Source organism: Xenopus laevis, chromosome 1L (assembly GCF_017654675.1).
Source record: "Xenopus laevis strain J_2021 chromosome 1L, Xenopus_laevis_v10.1, whole genome shotgun sequence".
NCBI classification, from domain to species: domain Eukaryota; kingdom Metazoa; phylum Chordata; class Amphibia; order Anura; family Pipidae; genus Xenopus; species Xenopus laevis.
In genome coordinates, this window is record NC_054371.1 from 18,857,241 (window position 1) to 18,884,747 (window position 27,507).

The window sequence follows — 27,507 nt, forward strand, 5'->3', positions numbered from 1 at the left end:
GTAAATCCTGTAGGAATAAAGGATCAGCACACTCCTTTATCAATAGTGAATGAATGCTTTTATTTTCACATCTTATCCAACCTTTTTCAAGGATCCCCAGGTGGGACCGAAATGTCGGATAAGGTGGAAAATAAAAGCATTCATTCACTATTATAAAAGGTGTGTGCTGATCCTTTATATATATATATATATATATATATTCCTATATGTGCAGTACGTGGCACTCCACTGTCCACAGTGGGAGTTGTAGTTCAGCTACACCTAATATGCTGCAGATTGCACTTACCTATAGAAAGCCTGGGGCAGGACAGTTGTTTAGTGGTTAGGACAGAATACATCCCACCACCTTTCAGATGATATCAAACTCCTGTACAACTCCCAGCATCCTCTGGTGCCTTATTTATATAGATTCTTAGTTGGGGGGAAGCAGATTATCATCATCATCATCATCATCATTTATTTATATAGCGCTGTCAAGATACGCAGTGCTTTACTGCAGTTATAGAAAACAGGGAGTAAATGGTGGATAACAAACAAGGATTACAGAGTACAATAGGGTTAGATTCTCTGCAAATCCCACCTATCCTGTATGTCAGCCCCCAGGTAGAGGTAAGTGACTACTAGCCATTTGTTTTGGGCAGATCCAGATCAGTCGACACTGTATGTACAAGGCACCTCTTTGCAGGGTCGGCCAGAAGCATCTGTCTGTCGCCTGCTCTTTACTGTCAGCCTGAGAAGAGCAGGTTAAAGGGACGCCCAGAGCATGCCGCCAATAGCCCCACCCCCTGCCATCTCTCCTCCTTCCACAATTGGCTCACCAGAGAAGGAGCAGGGCAGCTGCTTATAGATTGGTGATCTCTACCCCCCTTGCACCTACTTCCAGTAGCTTTGTACTGTGCAAGCATTTCTGTGCAACAGAGGAAGATCCCCCCTCACCCACCCACTGGGAGAGACAGGAGCAAAACCATGCAGCAGCACTGACTGTTGTGTCCCTGAGCCTGCAGCTGTGTGTTATCTCCCCTTGCACACTCACACACTCACATTAGCTGCTCTGACTTGCTAATCTGCCAGCCTGAACCTCTAATGCTGCTCCCATACAGCTGACAGCTAGAGAGAGACATCAGCATTCAGCAGGAGCCTCCAGTCGTACCAGCACCATGGTCTCATGGCTCATATCCAGGCTAGTTGTGTAAGTGTCTTCTCTTATTTCATTGTGTGTCTGTGTCTGCACTCTGCAGGCAAATGCTAAATATAGTAGCCGCATGCTGTGTTTGCTGACATAGGGGGTATAGTATATAATATATGCCATGATACAGGTATTGGCATTTATTCTGTCTAGATATGTATCCTATTGTCACATCTGCTTTTATATCCCTTTACTGTTTAAATATGTTTGTACATGTTAATAATAATAATAATAATAATAATAATAATGACCTGCACTCTTTTGTTTTTCATCATTGTAAACATATCATTTCCCCACCAGGGGGCGCACTGCAATGGCTTTACCCTGTCATTGCTTCTGCTGCCTTGTTACACATATTGCTCTAAACAGGCCAACAGCAGATAGAATGGAGCTGCTTTTACATAAAGAAACTGATATTGGATTTTATGTGTGACAGCAGGGCTGGGGGCGGGTTCTGGAGCGCTGATTAATTATTTATTCTAAGCACAGATGCTGAGAAATACCTTTGGGGCAGACTCAAGACATGGAGCAACTTTGGTTTATTCACAGGAGCCATGGAGAAAGGGTGGCTGTTCTGTTCTGTTATGCCAGACCCAGGCAGAGAAATATATCTTTATAGATATAGAACACAATCTTTATATATATATAGAACACAATAGAAAAAAAAAAAAATATATATATATATATATATATATATATATATACATATAGATAGTTGAGTAGCAGCCAATGGAAATAATGGGCTGGGTCTGTCCTGTTCGAATGGTCTAGGATCCCTTTGTCTGAAATAAGGCGATAAATCATTATCATTTATATATCTGGATACTATACTGTGTATATAGAAACAAGAAATGGGGGGAGGGCACTCTAATTATATAAAAGCAAAAATAGAACAAGGTGCAAAAAAGCCACCCCCATGTGGTGGTTACATATACACGATTATAGATATTCTGATTTATACTGATTGTATAAAAGTGGGGGTGCTCATTTGACAAAGGTTTGGTAAAATCTATGTGCTGAGCCAAATCGGGATGATCTCATTTATGTGGCCCCTGAGCTAATAATAGGGTCATAAGGGGGCCATGAGAAGACCCATGAGCCAGTTATTGCATGCATGGCCCAATGCAACCCTCACTAGTGGAGTTATCCTACAGCAAGCACAGAATAAAGACGTGGAAAGCAGGGAAACATGAGAGTTAGTATGTACTATGTACCAGGGATCCCCAACCTTTTTAACCCATGAGCAACATTCAAAAGTAAAAGGAGTTGGGGAGAAACACAAGCATGAAAAATGTTGGGCTGTGATTGGCCATTTAGATTGGCCCCTATGTGGATTGTCAGCCTACATTGAGACTCTGTTTGGCAGTACACTTGGTTTTTATGTAGCCTTTTTATGCAGCCAAAACTTTCCTCCAAGCCTGGAATTCAAAAATAAACTCCTGCTTTGAGGCCACTGGGAGCAACATCCAAGGGGTTGGAGAGCAACATGTTACTTACGAGCTACTGGTTGGGGATCACTGCTCTGTACAGTTGTCCAACTTAAGGTGGCCATACACGGGCCGATAAAAGCTGCCGACAGGCCGTGTCGGCAGCTTATTGGCCCCTGTATGAGCCCCCGGACGGGCTTCACCGATCGAGATCTGGCCGAAAGTCGGCCAGATCTCGATCGGATGGGACAAAAAATCCCGTCGGATCGCGGCTGCATCTATTCGTTGATGCGGTCCCACGATCCGACCGCCCGTTAGGCATTGTTAGGATCCGATTGTTGGGTCCTAGGGCCCACGATCGGATCAGCCCGATATCGGAGGGAGATCCGCTCGTTTGGCGACATCGCCAAACAAGCGGATCTCTCCATGTATGGCCACCTTTAGTCATTAACAAACCCATATATATTGAAGGAGAATGTTCCTTCCTGTGTGACATAAGAGTGTACCACAATGGAAACCATAACCCTCCACATTATGCTCCAAATAAACATGATCGAGTCCAGAACAAGTCTGCAACTGACCTTGAGTTTCCCAAAGCTACCCAGGCAACGTATATCTGAAAAGTGGTAAAAGTAGTCTTCAAGATGCATTCTGCTTGTTTGTCTGATCCCCATTATCCTGCCCTGGGGAATACTTTAATACTGTTAAGCTGTCCATAGACACAAAGATATAATCATATGAATCAGAGTATCTGAGATTTTTCTTACCATGGTGATCAGACTCATGTGGGTTCAGGCACCATAGGGGGTCCTGACAGTAGCTGACATTTAGACAAATACAAGAGTCCTCTGCACTCAACCCATTATCAATATATTAAGGACATTGAAACATTTAGTGCCATAACCTACTAAAAATGCCTTACCCTTTAAACAAAACAGGGATTGTTTGTCCATATATTGCAATATATTTAAGCTGGCCAACTACATAAAAGTCATCCCATATCTGGCCAGTCCTACGCTCAATTTTCATCTGATTCATTAAGAATTCTGTTGCTTCATTATATATTTTACACAGGGACTAAGTTTTACCTGCAATTTACTAGCTGCTTTCAAGGTTAAAACTCTTAAACATGGCTGCCCTTTTATTAGACACCAGTGGGATCACCTGACTATAGCTGGGAAGGGTGGGAGCTACAACATGGAGCTGGTCACTGCTCCTGTATAACTATAACAAACAAGGGAAAGTTGTGCTCACCACTAATTTTTAAAACCATTAGGCGGGGGTGCAATGAGGCTGTGACCACAAAATACATACAGACAAATAAATATTAGCTGACGTTTATTTTTAGTTTCATTTAAAATGTTTCAAGCCACCTGTCTGACAATGTCTTGAGTAGAAGACATTATAGATCTCGGAATGTTTGCCGAGGAACAGGCTGTTTCCTTTCCTGGCTTCAGTGGATCTAATATTAAGTCTAAATGAAAGCAGGCGTCATGATGAAATCCTTTCACTCATTTCTTTGCTCTCCTAACATTGCACAAAGTGTAAAAAATCTATATAAGGATCTTTATATAAACTATGAAGGATCTTTAAAACCAAAAACGTAAAGTGTATCAAAGTGATTGATGTAGTGTTGAAATGCACAGGCAACAATTGTGTGTTTGCTTCACAAAGAAGTTGATATAAACAAAGCTGCTGTATTGCCATGGGGGCTGGAAAAAACGAAGAGGCACAGGTTACATAGCAGATAACAGATAAAACACCATTGTATTCCTCAGGTTTATCTGTTATCTGCTATGTAACCTGTTCTCCTTTTTTTTTCAGCCTCCATACAGCTATACAGCAGCTTTGTTTATATCAACTATATTAGTCTTTCTGAAGCAAACACACAGCCGTTTCTGGTGCAGGGCAACAGTATATTATATATTATATATTAAACTTTAAGGGCAGAGACACTCGTGGAGATTTGGGGAGATTAGTCGCCTTGCTACAAATCGCCTCTTCTTCGGGCAAATAATCTACCCAAACTGCCTTCCCGCCGGCTAGAATCTAGATCACCGGCGGGATGGCACTTGGTCTTGGATCGCTTCGTTTTCCAAAGTTTCCTAGTGAGGCAACTTTGGGCGACTTCGGACAACTAATCGTTTCGAATGCCACCCCGCCGGCAATTTAGATTCTAGCCAGCGAGACGGCAGATAGGGGAGATTATTCGCCCGAAGAAGAGGCGATTTGTCGCTGGGCGACTAAACCTCCCCAAATCTTCACATGTGTCTCTGCCCTTAGACACTTTTTGGTGTTACTGCTCCTTTAATGGGACAAATGTCTCTTCAAATTTCCTGCCAAGGTGTCCTTGGGTACAGTAAGGGCAAGTAGACTTATAGCCATTCCACATTACCTGTTATGTGACTTCCAGGCCAACAGCAAGGGTGGAGTATAGACAGTGGCGTTATAAGATATTACTGGGCCCCACAGCAAACTCATTTTAGGGCCCCAACATATCCAGAGGTTGTCCTGTTTTACCAATATATGTTAAAATTGCTCATTAATTAGGGCCTTATGGGGCCCCTATACCTCCTGGGTCCTCCTTCAGCCGCAGGGTCTGCTTTCTCTGTAGTATAAATTGCTTTACTATAATCCAGTATATATATTTTGTCTGCTGACTATTTAGGTAATGCACTTTCCCAGTGGTACTTTCCAAATAATATGACAACTCAACCAGCACCATCTCATCAGTGAGATAAGGATCCAGCCTGGCTTTTGCTTAGTCATTTCATATGATATTGCTGCCGAGTTGCCACATCCCTGCTTTTAACAACAACTGAATGTGTCTCTCCCTGTAGCCAGTGAAAGCATTGCTGTAAAATGAACAGGTATTACAGTCATAAAATTCCTTGTTTGAACTTCAAAAGGAAACTATACCCTAAGGGCAGAGACACACGTTCAGATTCGGGGAGATTTAGTCGCCCGACGATAAATTGCCTCTTCTTCAGGGCGTCTAATCTCCCCAAACTCTCTAAATAATTGAAATCGCTGGCGGGATCCGGTTTTTCGAAGTTGCCTGAAGTTTCCGCGTGAGGCAACTTTGGGTGACTTCGGAAAACGAAGCACTCCGATTGCCATCCCGCCGGTGATTTATATTCTAGCCGACGGGATGGCACTTGGGTCGATTCGTTTTGCGAAGTGGCCCGAAGTTTCCTTGTGAGACATTCTTCAGCGGGGTGGCACTTGGATTGCTTCGTTTTTCGAAGTAGCCCGAAGTTTCCTCGTGAGGCAACTTTGGGCGACTCAGAAAACTAAGCGCTCCGAATGCCATCCCCCGTATGGCCATAGGTCATACAGTATTTGCAATTATTAGGAGTGAGAGCTGCCATACTACTTAAAAAGGGGATTTACCATGCAGCACATTTGGAACAGCGCACAAAAACCACCCGAATTCTTTGTTCAGCTTTGACCTGGGGGTTGGGAATCAATGATCAGAATAGAAATACATTACACTGTGGCTTCTAGTGGTTGTAGAAAAGGTTAATGTTTAGTCCCAAAGAGCTTTAAATATAAGTGTATTTCTCTGTGTGTGTGTATATATATATATATATTTCACAGGGTACATTTATACAAATAACTAGAACTTTCTCTGTCTCTGTGGTTAAACTTTCCAGCTCCTTCGGCAGCAGAATTAGTGAGCGCTGTACTAGAGCCAAGGCAGGAGAGGGGCTCTGTTTATCAGCAGTGCCCATAATAACTCCTCCTGTTTGCGGCCGGCTCGGAAAAGCAAAAACTGTTTAAAGGCATACGGTTGTCAGGCCCGGACTGGCAATCTGTGGGTTCTGGCAAATGCCAGAGGGGCTGCTATAAGGTGCCATAGACAGTCAGTATTGTGTGGGCTGGTGGGGGCTGTTTGGGCCTCTGTGTACCTGAAATGCCAGGGCCTATTTTAATTCTCAGTCCAGCCCTGACGGTTGTCAATATAAAAAATGATTGCTGTTATTTGAAAACATTGTGTAATAAGTTATTACAGAGTTTCTAGAGGTATAAAAGGGTTAGTGTTATTTGAAAGGATCCTTTACAGGATTATTACAAAAAAGTTGGTACCGTAACTCTATTATGGCAGTATTTCCAAATAGAATATAGCAGCCTCCGACTGGCGTCAGAGATTATTTGGCGTTTATTTGGCTTAGTTGACTGTTTGATTTTATTGTATTGATTATTGGCCTCTTTAAAGGAGAAGTAAACTCTAAAAATGAATATAGTTAAAAATGTCATATTTTATATAGTGAACGTATTGCATGAGGCTAAAGTTTGAGCTTGTCAATAGCAGCAATGATCCAGGACTTCAAACTTGTCACAGGGGGTCACCATCTTGGAAAGTGTCTGTGACACTCACATGCTCAGTGGGCTCTGATTGGCTGTTGAGAAGCTAAGCTTAGGGCTCGTCACTAATTATCCAGCAGAAAATGAGCTTCCCCTGTAATATAAGCTGATGCTACAGGTTTGCTGATTATTAAATTCTGATGCTAATTACACTGGTTTCTGTGCTGCCATGTAGTAATTATGTGTATTAATTACTAATCAGCCTTATATTGTGACATTTCTATTCTATGTGTACTGTATATTGTGAGTGGGTCCCTAAGCTCAGTAAGTGACAGCAGCACAGAGCATGTGCAGTGAATCAGCAGAAAAGAAGATGGGGAGCTACTGGGGCATCTTTGGAGACACAGATCTTTACTGCTAAAGGGCTATGGTTGCCTTGAGCTAGTACCGAAGCACAAAACAAAATTTCTAGCTACTTCTTTAGTTAGTTCTCCTTTAAGAGCTATGGCACAATGTGTCCAGAATTGTACCCCATTGGTTTCAAGGCCAGTGACCTGGATTTATGGGCGCACTTCATTGTTGCTTAGAAATACTGACTGTCGAACAACTATTGCACCAGCAAGTCCAGGCAACTGCCGTCGTCAACCTAGCGACTTACTTACTCTGTGCCATAGCCTTTCAGATGAAAGGGACTGAGGGTTGTGTAAATTAGACATGTGGGTAAATTCTGCACATCCAGTGATTTCTGATGGAATCAGATCCTATATCGGCAAGCCTGTATGTGACGTGATTTATCCTTTAGGGCAGAGACACACACTCAGATTCGGGGAGATTAGTCGCCCGGCAATAAAGCGCCTCTTCTTCGGGACGACTAATATCCCCGAACTGCCGGCTAGAACCTTAATCGCCAGTGGGGTGGTACTTGGAGCTCTTCATTTTCCGAAGTCGCCCGCAGTTTCCTCGTGAGGCAACTTTGGGCGACTTCGGAAAACGAAACCCACCGATTGCCATCCCGCTGGCGATTTACATTGTCGCCGGGCGTCTAAATCTCCCCGAATCTGAGCGTATGTCTCTGCCCTTAGCTGGGAACGCTGTATAGACTTGAGACTACAATAAACCTGCAATAGAAGTTAGTGGATATTGTAAAGCTGCAAGTACTTGTGGGGCTGCGACAGACACAGGACGCATCTTCATTTGCCTCCGACCATTATAATTAAATCCAATTGAAGTAAACCAATGAGATCACGCCTATAAGAAGTGCTGCGTGACAACTGAGCGTAGGGAACAGGCAGTGAAATGGAATTCTTCCCTGCTGACTGAGGATTTCACATGTAGCAGATGATTGGATTTACGCCTTGCAGAATGGTTCACCTCCCATGCCCTGTGTTCACTCAGCAGTTTATGTCCAGGATCTCAGATACTTCTCTAATACACAGGGCCCTTGTCCTTTTCATTAATGCACACCATAGGGCATATTCTGTATGGGCTGTTAATTGTATTGTTTATTCATCTGCAGCCTAGTCTCCTTTACTGTAACTGCATATAGACTGCAGTGATAAAGGCAGGCATGCTGCAGCTGAATATCATTTACAAATGTCCCGAAGCAGATATATATATATATATATATATATATATATACGCTCCATAAGGAAGATGCAAACCTCATAGCCGTTGATTCATAATTGAATCTGTAAGCCAACATCAGGGGGCACATTTACTTAGCTCGAGTGAAGGAATAGAATAAATACTTTGAATTTTGAATTTTTTTTCGGCTACTTCGACCATCGAATTGGCTACTTCGACCTTCGACTACGACTTCGACTTTGAATCGAACGATTCGAACTAAAAATTATTCGACTATTCAACCATTCAAAAGTCCAAGTACTGTCTCTTTAAAAAAAAACTTCGACCCCCTACTTCGCCACCTAAAACCTACCGAGCATCAATGTTAGCTTTCCTAGGTTTTTTTGATCGAAAGGAAAATCGTTCGATTCAAAGGATTTAATCGTTCGATCGAACGATTTTTCCTTCAATCATACGAGCGAAGGAACTGCGGTAAATCCTTCGACTTCGATACTCGAAGATTTTACTTCGACGATATAATTAACCCTCGATATTCGACCCTTAGTAAATGTGCCCCCAGGTCTACTACATCTTGTCTCCACCCAGACCAGATGCTCTCTGCAAATGATAAGCACTTTAGTCCAAACACAGCCGGCACTTATCTGTCATATAGAAGAACAGGCAGATTTGTAATCAAACTCCCGATTTTGACAGCTCAGCCCGCAGTTCCGGGTTTGATACTGAAATGTCCTGAGTTTCTCTTAGATCTCCTGCACTGAACAGTCAGAAAAAGATACAAAGTTTCTAACTAAATTGGCTTTAGGCAGAGAACCCAGAATAGATACTTATGGTGGCCATAGACGCAAAGATCCGCTCGTTTGGCGACATCGCCATTAACAAGCATGGCTATATCGGGGGTAATCTGATTGTTCGGCCGTATGGCAGACGATCCGATTACGATGTGCCATGGGCTCCAACAGGATCGGTCGGGTCAAAATCAAACCTGGCCGATCAACCAAACGACCGATCTCCGCCGGACGAAAGCTGTCGGCACTCGCCAAACACGATCCGAAAATTGTACGAATCCTCGATTCGTACGACAGGATCTGTGTGTCTATGGCCACCTTTAGATACTTTTGTAACAATCTGAGATAAGCAGGTCTCTTGGGAGCACTTAGACTCACAGTTTAAAGGGCAATTCACCTTCATTGGGGCAGAGACATACGCTCAGATTCGGGGAGATCAGTCGCCAGGAGACAAATCTCCTCTTCTTAGGGGCAACGAATCTCCCCGAACTGCCTTCTGCCTCCGAGTGCCATCCCGCCGGCGATTTACATTCTAGCCGGCGGGAAGGCAGTTCGGGGAGATTCTCCCCGAATCTGAGCGTGTGTCTCTGCCCTTAGCAAAACTGTAATAACACATAAAAAACACAGAAATGTGTTCAGACTTTCATAACCTGACAAATTTTGTAAAATGGACATGGTAATTAGGGGGTGTGGCCACAAAATGGGTTTGTTCATAAATGTCGCCGCACTGTGCGCGCTAAATCTTTTCATGCCTCTTTCTTATTCCAAAATGTTGGGAGGCATGTAAATAAAATATTACCAAACCGACCAGTGAAAATGATGCTTCGGGTCAATGTGATTCTTAGCCAGCCCCAACAGCTAAAATGTAACTGGCAGGAATGGAGTTTGAATAAAGGTGGCTAAGGGCTTCACAGTAGAGAAATCAACCTGCCATTTTTCTTTTTTTTGTGTATCTTGGCCCCGACCACAGCCCATGACGTCCAGCCATGGTCATGCCCCAATATTTGGGTGTTTTTTAGACCTTTTCAGGTGCACAGTGTGCTCAAGGTATATAACGCATAGCAACCAATCAGATGTTTGCTTTCAGGTAGCCCATTAGAATTCTACCTGCTGATTGGTTGAATCAGGTGTCTAGACCTGGAGAAAACTTAGTCCCTGTCACTGCATTGCCTGGTGAGTTGGAACTAGAAGCAGTAAATACAGACAGAAACAGGTAGGTCAGTAGAGAGGTGTAGCTCAATTTATTTAACGGCAGTACCAACATATGTACACAAATATAAGCAGACACTTAGGGGCAGATTTACTAAGCTCGAGTGAAGGAATAGAATAAAAAATACTTTGAATTTTGAATGTTTTTTCTGGCTACTTCGACCATCAAATTGGCTACTTCGACCTTCGACTATTCGACAATTCGATAGTCGAAGTACTGTCTCTTTAAAAAAAACTTCGACCCCCTACTTCACCACCTAAAAGCTACCAAGCACCAATGTTAGACTATGGGGAAGGTCCCCATAGGCTTTCTAGCCAATTTCTGATCGAAGGAAAATCGTTCGATCGATGGATTAAAATCCTTCGAATCGTTCGTTTAGAAGGATTTAATCATTCGATAGAACGATTATTCCTTCGATCGATCGAACGAATAGCGCTAAATCCTGCGACTTCGATATTCGAAGTCGGAGGATTTAACTTTGACGGTCGAATATCGAGGGTTAATTAACCCTCGATATTCGACCCTAAGTAAATGTGCCCCTTATTGTTAAGAGATTGCTTTGTTCTACTGAGAATCAAATGCTGAAATCACTGTATATGAGCTTTTTGGTTATTTACCAACCAGGGTTCCAGGGATGATAATACTCCCCTTTCTGTCACCCTGTGTGTGTCACCCTTTCTAATTGCAGGTAAAGTTGCTGTACTGTGTTATCCGGTAAAAATGTTACAGGGCAACCCTTTTGAAATAAAAAAAAAAATAACAAAAGTTGTATAAAGGTGATACATTTATTGGCTAACTAATATAATCATAACAAGCTTTCAGAACATTTTAGTTCCTGGTTCAAGCTGAAGGTTCTGAAAGCTTTCTATGATTATATTAGTTATCCAATTAGTTGCCCTGTAACATTGTCACCCTTTCTGTCACCCTGTAAGACGCCAGGCTAGGAAAGACTAAAGGTGGCCATACATGGAGAGATCCGCTTGTTTGGCGATGTCGCCAAACGAGCGGATCTCCCTCCGATATGCCCACCTTGAGGTGGGCAATATCAGGCTGATCCGATCGTGGGCCCTAGGGCCCAACGATCGGATCCTAACGATGCCTAACGGGTGGTCGGATCACGGGACCGCATCAACGAATAGATGCGGCCGCGATCCGACGGGATTTTTTGTCCCATCCGATCGAGATCTGGCCGACTTTCGGCCAGATCTCGATCGGTGAAGCCCGTCGGGGGGCCCCATACATGGACCAATAAGCTGCCGACGCGGTCTGTCGGCAGCTTTTATCGGCCCGTGTATGGCCACCTTACTCAACTCTGCACTGCTGATTCTGACTTTAGCAGCAGAATCTGATCTGTGAAGAATCCTACAAGGTATTATGGAAACTGGAGTCAAGAGCACCTGCACTCTGCAACCCCTTAATTTTTAAATTACAGGTATGGGATCCGTTATCCGGAGCCACTTATCCAGAAAGCTCTGAATTACAGGGAGGCCATCTCTCCATTTTAAGTAAATAATTCTAAGTTTTAAATATGATTACCTTTCTCTCTCTCTAATAATACACCAGTACCTTGTACTTGACCCTCACTAAGATATAATTAATCCTTATTGGAGGCAAAACAGTCTTATTGGATTTATTTAATGGTTTTCTAGTAGACTTAAGGTATGAAGATCCAAATTACAGAAAGATCTGTTATCTGAAAAAAAACCCAGGTCCCGAGCATTCTGGATAACCGTTCCCATACCAATTGTCAGCCTTAGCAGTACTGCGATGGTTAAATAACAGAATGCTGTTAAGCAGACAGTTCATTTCCAAGTGAATAATTGGTTACTAGGCAGAAATGATAATAAGTGCTGCTCCCAGTCTCGCTCTCTTCCATTGGGGAGGAAGTGTTATGATTCCCGTAATACGAAGGCCACGTGCCCTTTTCGGTTAAAAATAAAAATGTGAGTAAATGAGTACACCCCATATTTCAGGCACAGTCTTCCAGTAATAGTGAGTCACACAGAATAATCCATAAAACAGATAATCGTTTCTTTTATGACTGCCCTGAGGGGTTGAGGCTGGTACCCTCAGAACAATAAGCCCAGGCCCTCATGTTAGCAGCAACTACAGTTTGGGTCCATACAAAGTGAATCTGCTCGCAGTGATCTCATCTTGCCTATGAATAAACATGCGTTGGCTTTTACTGTCAGATAAATAATTAAATGCTTTGACGTGAGCATGAACAAAGAACTAGAAACAGAAGCAAGCTGTTGCACAGATAGAGGAGAAAGCCCAGTAATTGTCTCTTCTTGCATGCTACTATTGGCACGATTTATTGCTCCCTGATACTGTAAAGAGAGCGGGCAAATTGTCAGAAATTTACTTTGGAGACCTAAAACTGTGCCATGTGTAAACCCAGTGTTGGGTTAGACCTCCTAGAACCACCGGAGAACATGACATCTAGGGCCCACTCTATGCACAATTATATATATGGAATCTTTAGTACATAACTCTATGGTAAAAGAGCAGATGGCAATTGCCATACAGGACTGAGGCCTGGGAGGTTCCCTGGTGTCCTGACCCTGCACAAACCTAAATGACTCTTTATAAGGCCAACATACTTGAGTAACACGCTTGAGCTATTTAGGCTTGAAAGTAGTGATGGACAGGGCAGTATTTATGCAGAGGCAGATGGTAGTGAGTAGTACTGGATAAAGCACATTGACCTTGGTGCTTTTCTGTTCCAAACAACATGAAGGGGGGTTATTTATCAAAATATGAATGTTTCTGATATTTTATTCTGAAAAAGCAGTGGCGATCCTAGAGGGGGGCAGGCCCTGGTGCGTGACGCGCAGCCGGGCCCCGCCCGCCTCCGTACGGCCGCATTTGCAGGCATTTGCAGGCATTTTCATCGGCGAACGGACTGCTGGGGGGCCCTGAGGGGGGGGCGGGCCCTGGCCCGCTCGCACCCCCTGCTCCCCCGGTAGTTCCGCCACTGTGAAAAAGTCAGACCAAACTAGAATTCACAATTTGACCTTATTTATTATTAAAAATACACAATTTGATCGTATTGGGGGAGAAACTCGAGAGAAAACCTGAATCATATGTTTTTTTCAGAGGTTTTTACTAAGTTGCCCGAAAAGCCCAAAATAGTTGGATTTTCGGCCTAATATAGCACAGACCACAGAGACTTCCAAATAGGATTGGTACATCGCCCATTGACTTTTATACAACCTCAACATTTCTGAGATGGTGGATTTTTCGTATTCTGACTTTTTTTTTTAAGAAATCCCGAAAAATTCGATTTTTAAAAAAAAAAGGCCAAACAAATTTGAGTTTTTCCGGAAAAAATCCCAACCAGACTTTAGTAAATAACCCCTGGGGTGTTCTATTACAGTTGCAGGATCTACAGTATAAAATACTAGTTTTTGTAATTTGATGCACTAAAGAAATAATAAGCCCATGAATAGCATTTATATAACATTATATCCCCCAGTAGAATCGTTTTGCTATCAACATGGATTTATTGTGGGTCAGCTAATATCAACTACAAGCTGCTGCATTATTACAACAGAAAAACAGCAAGAATGAAGAATAATGTACAGACATTGGCACTGGCAGTTTTCTGAACATGTTCAGAGTATTCTGGGTAATGGGTTTCCAGGTTATAGATATCATACCTGTCCCATGATCTCTGTTGTTACCCTTAGTAATATTTTGATACTGTATTATTTTTCTTTTTACTCGGTTCATGAGGATTTTTTTTCTTAGCCATGCAACAAATCTTCTGTTTCCTTTATGCAAAAAATCTCCCAAAGCTCCCCATGCTCAGGATAAATATAGCAGCCTGTTCACTTTACTGTTTAATCATGCATCCTCTGTGATATCTGATTGGCTGGCACCCTCCCTCACCTTGCCTGGCCCAGAATGATATTCACACTGGATCTCAAAGCAAATGTTACTCAGACATGAGAGAAGCAGATCAAAGAAAGAAAATGAAAGAATGAGGTGAAACTGCAGTAGGGGTTTATTTTTTATATAATCCCCACTCCCATATTATAATCAGTTTGGGCAACACTAATAATTAACATATTGCCCTAATGTTACCATGTTGCTTTTCTATACCTGTTAACTCGCGGCTGTTCCTTCCTTTGTCTGCTGCTCTGCAGGCCGTCTCCTCTTTGCATCCCCATTATGGCCAACCAATGCCCAGTTCATGAGTAAAATTATTTGCCAGTTCCATGGCTCACACTTGGATGTGTCCCAACAGTTGATATAATTGGGTGACCCCTGTGCTGGTGAACTCCATTGCCCCTACCCCAATTACCACTCCCTTATCTACTTCCCCTTCCCTCCATAGCTTTATTTATGTCTAGATCAGGGGTCTCCAACCTTTTTTAACCCGTGAGCCACATTCAAATATAAAAAGAGTTGGAGAGCAACACAAGGATGGAAAAGTCCCCTTGGGTGCCAAATAAGTGCTATGATTGGCTATTTGGTAGACCCTATGTGGGCTGGCAGCCTACAGGAGGCTCTACTTGGCACTATACTTGGTTTCTATGCAATTAAAACTTGCTTCCAAGCCTGGAATTCAAAAATAATCACCTGTTTTGAGGCCACTGAGAGCAACATCCAAGGGGTTGGAGAGCAATATGTTGCTCGCGAGCTACTGGTTGGGGATCACTGGTCTAGATCATTGTTTCTTGAAAATGCATTGCAACACCAAAGATCCTTTTATGTTTTTGTTTTTTTAAATATTTTTTATATATAATAAATTATATTGTTTAGTATACAGCACAACTGTACAAACCTCCTTAAAGTGGACCATTGTGAGTGTGGCCAATAACAGTGTTGATAAATAAACGGCATCCATTATGTCTATGTTATGGCAACTAGGGTTGCCTCCTGGCCGGTAAAAATGATTCCAATATTTAGAGAGACAAGGTGCCCCAGAATATATTGTAAATATCTCACCGAGTAGTAGATGTGGTCCGGGTGCACCAGCTCCAGACCCCTAACTTTAAGGGGCGACACGCCATAAAAATTGATGAAAGAACACTCAAATGGATCCACAGCACCAGAAAAGTTTTGAGTTAAAAAATATATCTTTATTTTAGAAAGTTAAAAATGTATCTCCATCCGCCCTACTCGTTTTGTACCCCCCCAGGACACTTAATCATATTTTTTAACTTAAAAATGTCTGGTCCTGTGCATCCGTTTGAGTGCCGGGCAGCCCTGTTCTTTCATTGATTTTTCCGGTAAAAATGATGGTTGAGCCCGATGTTATTAATAGGTATAAAAAGATAAATATATAGGAAGGTCGGTATTTTTTGTCCAGAAAAGGTTTGCAACCCTAATGGCAACTAGGTTTGCACAGAATCCACTATTTAGGAGTCATCCGAATCCCCGAATCCTTATTGAAAGATTCGGCCGAATACCGAGCCGAATCCAAATCCTAATGGGTTCAGATTCAGTTCGGCCAGGCAGGGGGATTCAATCGTCACCCGAATCCAATTGGGCTGAAAAAGGCTGAATCCCAAAGTGAATCCTGGATTTGGTGCATTCCTAATGGTAACTGGGAATGTATGGAGATAGTGTGGTACTAGAGTGGCCCTGGCTCATTCTGTATAGGGGACTCTTTTCTGTTAAGACCATTAATGGCAAAGTATCATTAAGTTGTATCACTGAGGTACAAATTGTAGAATGCCAGATAAGTGCAAGTTTATTATTACTGCCAGTTTAGTTGTGTTTTTTTTAAAAGTATGATCATTAAGCCAAACGTAACCACTGCGCGTTGAAGATCCCGCTGCCTACAGTCACCTCTGACTCTTCGCTTTTACTTACCCCTTTCCTTCAAACTTTCCATCTGCAAAATATTTCTCAAGCCTTCCCACTTCTGGGGAAAGACTAATTTATTGTGCTATAAGTGGCTACATCCTCCATATATGATATGTTTAATGGTCACATATATACCGATGTGGCTTTTCAATAACTGGTTCACGTCGTAAGATGTCCTTACTGAATGTTGGATCACTCAAGACAGATGAACATTGCCTTATAGGAACATTTTACCTTTGTAGTCTCTTTGTATATCCCCCAAACTCTAATCATTCCACAGTAAGTAATTATAATATCCAAATGATTTACAGTATACAGTGATTATTTTTAAACCCAGTGAAATCAACTTTGACTCATTGCTCTTTTTTACAGGCTGATATTTGGGACTCTGTATCCTGCCTATTATTCCTACAAGGCTGTGAAGTCAAAGGATATTAAAGAATATGTAAGTAGTTGGTTTTATCACTTTATTTTTCCTCTGCACGGATATCATAGTAGCTAGGAAATGTCAGAGAGGTTTCTGTAAATGGAAGTACCTTGCCTAGGAGAGTCTGGAACCTCCAGGATGGTCAATTGTCCACTTAGAAGAACAGAAGCTCCACAGTCTCTGTTATTACAGACATGGTGCAATCTGTGTAGTTGGCATTAGAGCAAAGGTGTCATTGAGCAGTTAGTCACTGGAGGGCAACTTTGCTATTAAATATTTCAGGCAAAACATATATATATATCTAATGGAGAACATATGGGATAGATTTATAGAATGATGCCTATGATAACCGGTGGGTCAGTTACTATCACAAACGACAGCTGCGTTTCCACTTGTTTCTATTCCTGTGCCAAGACTTGGAAGGCCCTATGCTCGGACTAGAGGAGGCTGGTTGGCATATAGGCATCATATGCATAGAATTACATGAACTTTAATGCATGTCACCTTTACTCTCTTCCGAAGCACTTGCTTATCCTTATTCATCCATAGATAATGGGTCAGGCATCTTTCCTTATACTCAGCAAGCAGGGCCATGACAGGTTTAAGCTTTATTTATTTATCTTTTGTGGCAGTAGAGCAATTTAGTCATAAGGTTGGTGCAGGAATTTGTACAGAATCTGTAGGGGCTTAAAAGTGTGAATGCCCAACGTCCTGCATTATATAGGGTTGCCTCTTTTCTGTAAAGGTGGCCATAGACGTAGGGATCCATTCTTTTGGTGATGTTGCCAAATGAGTGGATCTCTCCCCGATATGCCCACATTGAAGTGGGTGATATCGGGCTGATCCGATCGTTGGGCCCTAATCGATCCGATATGGCGGTTGGAACGGGGGCCACATAGATGCAGCAGCGATCCGATGGGAGTTTTTAACCTGCCCGATTGAGATTGCCAGATATCGATCGGAGAAGCCGTCATATGGCCCCACACACGGGCCAATAAACTGCCGACTTGCCTTAAGAACCCGGCAGCCTTCCTATCTATGTCAGTTTTCTTCAGACGCTCAGTACAATGCTATCGACATGGCAACCCTACGCACATCGTGGGGCCCCATACAGTAGAAGTTGTTCATAGGAAGATTGATGGCAGCTGTAGGTGGAGAAAGATGGACACAGTAGGGTATGATGGTGACATATAATCACATAAACATTGGCGTGTGGCTCTGTTCTTGAAACAAAAATCAAAAAAAAAAAAAAAAATAGAATAATAATGATGATATAGTTTATGAGGTGGTCTCTTACCCGGGTGAACCCCCAGTCCAAGAGTTTGCCAATCGATTTTGTAACATGTGGGATATTCAAATATGGGGAGCAGGGCCGGATTTACATAGCGGGCGCCCCTAGGCCCCCTGGCGTTTGTCGCCCCTGTCCCATTCCTGTCCTAGGTGGTCTTTCCACAAATCCGGGCCTGATGGGGAGAGAACGTCCAATAGTAAAGGAGTAGCCAAAGTATTTATATAATTAAAAAAGACTTTATTAGGACATGCATAAGCCTAACGCGTTTCGTGCCTACAGTTTGCACTTACTCATAGGCTTAGTAAGGTCCTTACTATAGGCACGGAATGCGTTAGGCTTATGTCTGTCATAATAAAGTCCTTTTAATTTTATAAATATTTTGGCTACTCCTTTATTATCTCCCCATATTTGAATTTCCTATATGATGCTGATATGACAATGATAGTGCAGCCAAAACCCCCGTCCTTCAGATTCGGGGTTGTAGCTCAACAAGTGATAGGTAATAGGGGGGGCGTTGTGACTTTATATTAATAATTCTGTTCAGCCCCATGCCTTGCTAACAACATCCATGATCCACTTTACTGGATCTAAAATCTATGAAACGAGGGGGAGGAGAGCATCTAAGCAGAACCCCAGCGTGAAGATAAAATCATCAGATATATATGAGAATAATAATCCAGGCCAGACAGAGCTGCAGGCTGACTCTATGAGATATTGGCTCCATGGATATTGAAGACGAACCTGTGACATGTTCAGACAGATCATGTTCATGGCTGGGGGCTATTAGTTTGACTTATAATTAATTTGAAGCTTCTGATTATTCTGATACTTCATCTCTCAGCAGATGCGCAGCTTAGTGGCTCTCCCTGCCTTTCTCTCAGTATATTTGCACGGCTTAGAATTGGGCTTTAGGGAACACAGAGAGGAGACTTGCCTATTAATGACACAGATACAGTTTGATTTCTCATTATAGAAGTATATTTGCTTGTATGAGGGCAGACACCTGTGTGTGATGATTGAAAGCAAAATATATATTATATACATTGTGCTGTGTAGTAGTTTGGGGATGTTTATTCTCTTATTTCATAATTATAAAATGTGTTTGCGTATTAGCTTGTCATGTCTTTGGAGGAAATTACATATTTACATACATACCTTTTTTTCCATGATTCCCAGTATTGTTTCACAGTTTGAAGCTGGTCTTTATAACTAATACTAGTGGAGTTGTGTAACTTTTGGTTCTCCGGTTTGGAATTGAAACTAGATGGGGTATATAGTTATAGTTATAGATGGCGCTATATAAATAAATGATAATGATGATAATATGATGATGATGATGATGGGGTCTCTCACTAGCCACCAGGCAAGCAGAATGAACAATATATAGCGAGGGCTTAAAGGAAAACTATACCCCCAAAATGAACACTTAAGCAACAGAAAGTTCATATCATATAAAGTGGCATATTAAAGAATCTTACCAAACTGGAAAATATATTTAAGTAAATATTGCCCTTTTACATCTCTTGCCTTGAGCCACCATTTTGTGATGGTCTGTGTGTTGCCTCAGAGATCACCTGACCAGAAATACTTCAACTCTAACTGTAACAGGAAGAAGTGTGGAAGCAAAAGACACAACTCTGTCTGTTAATTGGCTCATGTGACCTAACATGGTATGGTTTGCTGGTATGTTTGTGAGTACAGTGAATCCTACGATCCCAGGGGGCGGCCCTTATTTTTTAAAATGGCAATTTTCTATTTATGATTACCCAATGGCACATACTACTAGAAAAGTATATTATTATGAAAACGGTTTATTTACATGAAGCAGGTTTTTACATATGAGCTGTTTTATGCAATATCTTTTTATAGAGACCTACATTGTTTGGGGGGGGTATAGTTTTCCTTTAAACAACCAGATGGCAGGTTACATTTTATGCTGGAGGTGTTCGTGGAAAGACAAATAAATGAAAAAATGCAAATACAATAAAAATGAAGAGCAGCTGCAGGTTAACATCATAAAGAACAGATCCGGCTCCGTAAACTGGTTTAACTTATGAAAGAAAATGGTTTTGCGGGTTCCAATTGCAGCTGTTTAATTAGTCACAGACTAAACCTTTCTCACCATAAAAACTGGTTGGTCCGGGTGCCAAATGCCCCGGACCCTACTCTTAATTAGGAACACTGGGTTTTCAAAGTCTTCTTACCCTGCAAAGGTAGTGACCCGGGTGCAGCCAACCCCGAGTCCGTCACTAGGGGGAACACCCAGCGCCGTTTCTGGGGAAGGAGCCGCCAATGCTGCCCCCCGCACCGACTTACCTGTAGGGAGGGGAGGCAGGAACACGATTGCGGAGAGCGCAATTGCGCTCTCTCGCAATAGCGCAGCCGAATTTCCGGTTTAAAAAACGGAAATTCGGCTCTTAAAGGTGCAGGAGCGGCTTTTTGCCGCCCCTGGAATCCTCTCTGGCGCTGCCGCCTGAGGCGAGCGGCTCAGCTCGCCTCATTGGCGGAGCGCCCGTGGGAACGCCAACAGCAAGGTAGTAGATTTAGAAGCAGCGCACTCCTGGGCATCAAGTAATAATCTCAGATTATTAAAAAAATTAAATCCTTTATTTAAACATAATATCAATCAGACAGACTTAGTATCTGAGGTCTGACACGTTTCGTGATACAACACTTCCACAGAGACCTCAGAGGAAGTGTTGTATCACGAAACGCGTCAGACCTCAGATACTAAGTCTGTCTGATTGATATTATGTTTAAATAAAGGATTTAATTTTTTTAATCTGAGATTATAACTTGATGCCCAGGAGTGCGCTGCTTCTAAATGTACTACCTTGCTGCAGGTTAACTCCTAATATCACGAGTACGTCTTCCCTCAAAATGATTTTTTTTGTTGGGGCAGTGTTGGGGGCTCTTAGAGCAGTATCTCAGCCAGGTCAGTGAGGGGCAGATTTATCATGGGTCGGATAGTAAATTCGAATTTTCAAGTGTAAAAATTCGCACATTTGAATCTGAATCCCCCTACTCAAATGTAAATTTGAATGTGAGATTTATCACACCTCGACCATTTGAATATTCATGTACAAGTCAGTGACAGAGGTCCAGTGAGCCATTTGGAGATGTTAATAGTCTTCCTGACATTTGAGGGGTTTTTTTTGGAGAAAAACTCGATTTGTAGGAATCAAATACAAATAAAATACGATTCAGATTTTCTTAAATAACCTCCCGGTCGAATTGTGAGTATATTAGAATTAAAAAAAATTCACATCACCCTTGATAAATGAGCCTCCCCATGTTCTTTCCTTTCTTATCCCAGGTGAAATGGATGATGTACTGGATCATATTTGCTCTCTTTATGACAGTGGAAACTTTCACAGACCTTTTCCTTTGCTGGTAAGTGATTTTTACCCTACTCAGAATGAACTCTGACAGCTTTACCCCTTTATATTGCTGCCTTAGTTCCATTTCCTTTTTCGTCTTCCATCTTCTTTTTCTTTGTTCTGTTTTTCTTCCTTGTCTTCTTTTTTATGGTTTATTCACCTCCTTCTTACTGTGAATGCCAAGGTTTGTTGTGCTCAACAGCAGAGGAGTTGGCAATTGTGATATCCCTGTTTTAAGGTTAATGTCACAATTAACATTTTGTCCACGTTTTCTCAGAAAAGGCCTAAGCAGCAAAGCACAGAAAATTGTCATGGTCATTTTCCCATAATAAACAAGTCTGCATGGAACTTGGAACTATCGAGTGTTTTCAAGAGATACTTTTACCAGTTATATCCTAATTATTGGAAAATTACAATTGATTATTCTAGAAGCTGACCCATGACAGTTCTATAGGGTGTTCTTGGGAAAAGTCACAAAAAACAAAATCTGGCAGACCAATTTCAATCACTGGTACTTCTGTGGGGTGTTGTTAACGGATCTGGAAATGCTGGCTTAATGACTGTATATCAGTTGTGTTGAAAAGCAGTTTATTGCCAATAGATTAGCCACAATAGTGCAAGCTAGAACGTTATATTTATTCTGTAGAATGCTTTTCCATACCTGAGTAAAAAGCTCTAGACACTGTCTCTGTTTGTTTAGGATAGCAGCTGCCATATTAGCTTGGTGTGACATCACTTCCTGCCTGGGTCTCTCCCTGCTCACTCATAGCTCTAGGTTCCGATTACAGCAGGGAGGGGAGCAGGGAAAAGGGAAGGGGAGAGAGGAGCAAACTGAGCATGCTCAAGCCCTAGCCCTGGAGGTTTAAGCTGAAAACAGGAAGTCTGATACAGAAGCCCATGAGTACACAATAGAAGGAAAGAAATGCAGTGTTTCTTTTGACAGAGGACTCAGAGCAGCATTACTTTGAGGGTTTACTGGTGTATTTATATAGACTTTTCTGATAAAGCTTACTTTTTAGCCTCTCCTTTAAAGGGAGGGCTAACCATTGACAGCTGTATGTATGTTATTGAAATAATAGGAATTACAGCAGAGATGGAACTTAACCCCCAGAGCCCCCCCTCCTGGAATGTGTTATAACAGACAAAATCAACTATAATGATAGATTAAAAGGCAATATTTATTTCCAACCAATAAATTAAAACCTTATTAAAAATAAGCAGTACTGCGACCAAGGAGAGGGCCCTCTCCGAAAATGCTAAAGCTCGCCACTTGAGATGTGGAAATTAGATTCAGTAGAAAGTCAATGGTGAGTAGATATGCAATCCCTATTTCTGAGTAAATCCAAAGTGCCCAATGTTAATGTCTGTAACAATAATGATCTCAGGTCTTGGGTGTTGGGTAGAGCTTCAAGTGTTATCCACAAAGTTAGTAGAAGCAAAAGTTAATGGGTATATTAGGCAATTGGCCGTTCCAGTTAATAAAAGTTAAAGTTAATGGGTATGTTAAACAGTTGGCTGTCCCAGTGAATCATGGTGGTGCTGGTATAAGGCTGTATGTTATTATATTTAATGCTTGTAGCGTTAATATGTAAGCGCTAGAAATTAGTCCGCTTAAATCAGCAGGAGCAGCATGGGCAGTCCCATGGGTATTGCATAAATTGAGTGAACGCGGTAAGTGGAAAGTCATGTCCACCGCCCTCTCAGTGGTGTCAAATAAGCCGTCACCAGCGCTCCCAATGTTAGTGCAGCATGATATATAGAACAAGCGGAATGAAGTTCATACAGACCAAGCGTCCCGCAATGTCACCACCAGATCACCTATGTTGCAGACGGTCCGCACATAGGATACACCGCACCTTAAGCTCCAAGTTCACGTGTATAGGGGCCCCCCTTTTTTTCTTCCTTGGCGCAGCACGGCACCTCGACAGCCGTTCGCTACTAGAGTAGCTTTGTGGAAATAATATAAACAGCCTCAGTTTGTCTACATTTTTTATTCTCTAGGTTTTTGAATGTGCCTCACTTCAAATTGAAATGTATAAACCCATTTGGTTACTTGGGTCAGTGACCCCGCTAACGAGAAACAGGTTGTCCATCTATTTATCCTTTCTAGAAAGTATCTTGGTTGGTAATACCATGTTGTATTTCTGTACCGTGTATATTTGCAGGTTTCCATTCTACTATGAGCTTAAAATAGCCTTTGTGGCCTGGTTGTTGTCGCCGTACACCAAGGGATCCAGTCTCCTGTATCGGAAGTTTGTTCATCCAACACTGTCCTCCAAAGAAAAGGTAAGAGTCTTGGTAATATGTCAGTTCCTTTGGTGTATTTGCCTGCACAACAGGACCCCCTTTCTATATAACGACTTTCTCTCTCCACTCCAGGAAATCGACGATTGTCTGTTGCAGGCCAAAGATCGCAGTTATGATGCACTGGTTCATTTTGGCAAGCGAGGTCTCAATGTGGCCGCCACTGCTGCAGTAACGGCTGCTGCCAAGGTAAGCCCCCACCAACAAGAGACATTTAGCTTTAGGCCTTTATATGAAAACAAATAACGTATCATTTCAGAAGTGGCTTATAAACACAATGTTCTCAGAACAGACATTGAGACACATGGACTCAATGGAAAAAAAATATATTATTTTGGCATGAAAGTACTTGTCGTTTTGGGGAGATTTGCTCAGTGTATTGGGATTTTGCGACTTTCTTGTGCAACAGAAGCTTGTTAGCAGATTGCTGCAGACAGCCTTCCTGGCTATGAAATAGTATATCCACTATCCAAAAACTGTCATTTTTATCTTGTGTTTATGCCATATATAGGCATAAATAACCCTTGTAGTGCTTAGATATACAAAATACCATCCTTGCATCTGCTACTACACTTATGTCGATTCAGCCGAACCCCTAAATCCTTCGCGAAAGATTCTGCCGAATACCGAACCGAATACGAATCCTAATTTGCAAATGCAAATTAGGGGTGGGAAGGAAAACATTTTTACTTGTTTTGTGACAAAAAATCATGTGATTTCCCTCCCCGCCTCTAATTTGCATATGCAAATTAGGATTCTAATTCCTGGATTCGGTGCATCCCTACTTATTATGCTATGTTCCTGAAGCACTAAATTACAGTACGTACCACCCGAAATGGTTTAAATAACAACTGAATTATGACTAAGAAAGTATTATTTTCTTCTTGCATTGTTTTCTCTAGATTTTTAGGTGGTGTTGTTACTAGGCCTTATTTTCCACTGCCACAGGCCCATGTCCAGTAGTACAAGTATGGGATCCGTTATCCGGAAACTCATTAACCAGAAAGATCCAAATTACGGAAGAGCAGTCACCCATAGACTCCTTTTTATCCAAATAATCCAAATATTTAAAAATGATTTCCTTTTCCTCTGTAATAATAAAACAGTACATGATACAACTAAAATATACTTATTCCAAATTGGAAGCAAAACCAGCCTATTGGGTTATTTAATGTTTACATGATTTTCTAGTAGACTTAAGGTATGAAGATCCAAAATACAGAAATATCCGTTATCCGGAAATCCCCAGGTCCTGAGCATTCTGGATAACGGGTCCCATACCTGTACTAAGTACCAGGCTCCATAGCACCATGCACTTTCTGGCACTCCCCACTCTCTCTCATGAGTATAGCATTGCTAAACTGCAGGCAGCATTGTATTCATGGGAGAGAATTGGGTGAAAAACCTGCGTTGATGGACGATAAGCGCAAGGCAGGGTGCAAAGTGCAGAAAATGTCAGCTTGCACCTTTTTTTAAAAATTTTGCACCCTGCCTGTGCTTTGTATTGGCTGCCTTGCCACAACCTCCCTTATCATATTCCATAGTCCTTTGTAGTGACACAATAACCTTAGGGCAATGGTAGATATGGGAGATCACCAATTTACTAACAGGCATAGACCACAATTCGCTAGTGAAAGAGACCCCTATCGCACCCTATCGTCAATCAAATTTTCGCTCAGGCAAATGATCATTACTTCACAAATTCACTAAAGTGCAAATTTTCCATTACGTTACCGTTGCCACCTTAGACCTCGCGACCTGATAAGATGAAGCTACATCCTCCTCAATCTTATGTCAGTGACATCATATCCTGTATGCCGAAAAGTCATAAAAAATGCTGGAATTTATTTCATTTTTTAAAGCAGGAGTGTCGTCAAAAGTCCTAACTATTAAACTATTAAACTATTAAAGATTTTTGTGTTAACAATTTTTTCCCACCATTTGAGGGGCATGCCACATTTGTTTTAGGGTGGGCTCATGTCTAGGACATTAGAGGATCTCTTCTGTCTTTATTTTGCTTCCTTGGACATTTGTAATAATAATAAGTGGCCACTTCAATCATTTGCACCAAACTCTCTAATAAAGACGTATATATGACCTGTATGTACCTGCCCTATTCAAATTGACCTAAGTGGAAGAGTACTAATGAAGTTTCGCTAGGCAGAATTGAACGATCACAAAAAATCTATATGAAATGGTCGCATTTAATTAACTTTTAACATTTAATTGAATTAACGCTAGAGAAACTTCGCCAGCGTGCGGCTGCTGAGACTCAGCTTCGTATTTTAGTGAATTAGTGTAGTGGTAACGAATTTACGCCTGGTGTGGCGGAGCGTTTGCTGGCAAAAATTCAACCCTTTAGTGAATTGCCCCCATGGCTCTGTTTAGAGCACCTGAACTAGTCCAATGTGTCATTGCCCTTTAAAGAAACTTCCGCAAACTACTGGGCCATCTGCTCAAACTGCTGCACAGAGTGTTGATCTCACGAGTAGAGGCTACAGGGAGCATTAAAAATGTCCAACGTTTTTTTTTTAACGTTATTTTTATCTATATAGAGAGAAAGAAGTTGAGAAATAAACACGAAATTGCAGCTGGACACAAACATGCGATTTCAGAAAAATGTATCACCCCTGTGCTAGATGCCTCTGCTCTATCATCCGTCATTTTTATTCCTAAGCCCTTGTGTTCTAGGAACCCTATCCAGCTCTCGCTTACTGGGAAATGCAAAAGGAAAGTAGCCTACGAGAATCTAGAGTCAATTATTCATGACTCGTCTCCGGGACACTTTTAGTTTTAAACGTAAAAAGTAAAGGCATGGGGCTAAAATAATTTGATTCAAATCTAGGGGAGACAGCTTTTCCGTACTTCGGAGCTTTCTGGAAAATAGGTTTCCAGATAACCAATCCCATGCCTGTAAGCGATTTAGCATGACAAACAGAGGATCTCACTGTAGAATGTAGCACACTTAAGGTGGCCATAGATGCAAAGATCCGCTCATTTGGCGATGTTGCCAAACGAGCGGATCTTTCCCCGATATGCCATTAACAGGCATGGCTATATCGGGGGTAATCTGATTGTTCGGCCGTATGGCCGAACGATCAGATTACGATGTGCCATGAGCTCCGGCGGGATCGGTCGGGTCAAAATCAAACCTGACCGATCGACCAAACGACGGGCGAAAGATGTCGGCACACGCCACACACCATCCGAAAATCGTACGAATCCTCGATTCGTACGATCCGATCTGTGTGTCTATGGCCACCTTTATATAGCAATACAAAATCTAGTGTCTCAATACCTTGTAGTTATATGGCTGGTGATATTTCAGCTCTTGTTATACCGGAAAAAAAATAAAATAAAACATTTGGTGCAGGGACTTGATGGAACTTGTGGAGGACAAACGTTTGCACTTCAAATGCAAATATCTAAGAATAAATAACAGGCCTCCTATTGGCTAAAGGAAATATTTGTTTTTCCCTCTCCAGGGACAAGGTGCTCTCTCAGAAAGACTCAGGAGCTTCAGTATGCAGGATCTGTCATCAATTCGTGGGGAGGCCCCTGCCCAGTCTGCAGCCCCTGTACGGACAACTAGTAAAGCAACTAAGCCAAAGCTCACCCGGAGCGTAACACAACCCCCTGAATCCTCAGGTTGGTGCCATAGTGATTTTCTTTTTGTCTCGTCCTCATCTTCACGTTTATACCCATCTTTTTTTTTTTTTTTTTTAAGGGTTTTGTGTTAAATATTTGTATTACATTTCATTGTTGCACAAAGCCATATATCAGAT

The 27,507-nt window shown here is 42.0% G+C and overlaps 1 protein-coding gene across 3 annotated transcripts in view; it reads left to right on the forward strand.

The window, feature by feature from the left end:
- Window positions 1-790: 790 nt before the first annotated feature.
- reep1.L (receptor accessory protein 1 L homeolog) overlaps window positions 791-27,507 on the forward strand; it is a 52,145-nt gene continuing 25,428 nt past the window's right edge. The window contains exons 1-6 of one of the 3 annotated variants that reach the window (XM_041587491.1): window positions 791-1,189; window positions 16,693-16,765; window positions 21,355-21,431; window positions 23,584-23,704; window positions 23,798-23,911; window positions 27,208-27,370. In XM_041587491.1, coding sequence (XP_041443425.1) covers window positions 1,158-1,189; window positions 16,693-16,765; window positions 21,355-21,431; window positions 23,584-23,704; window positions 23,798-23,911; window positions 27,208-27,370 — 580 coding nt within the window. In that variant the 5' untranslated portion in view covers window positions 791-1,157. The remainder of the gene's footprint in view (window positions 1,190-16,692; window positions 16,766-21,354; window positions 21,432-23,583; window positions 23,705-23,797; window positions 23,912-27,207; window positions 27,371-27,507) is intronic. The other 2 variants (XM_018227802.2, XM_018227794.2) reach the window with 2 other exon arrangements.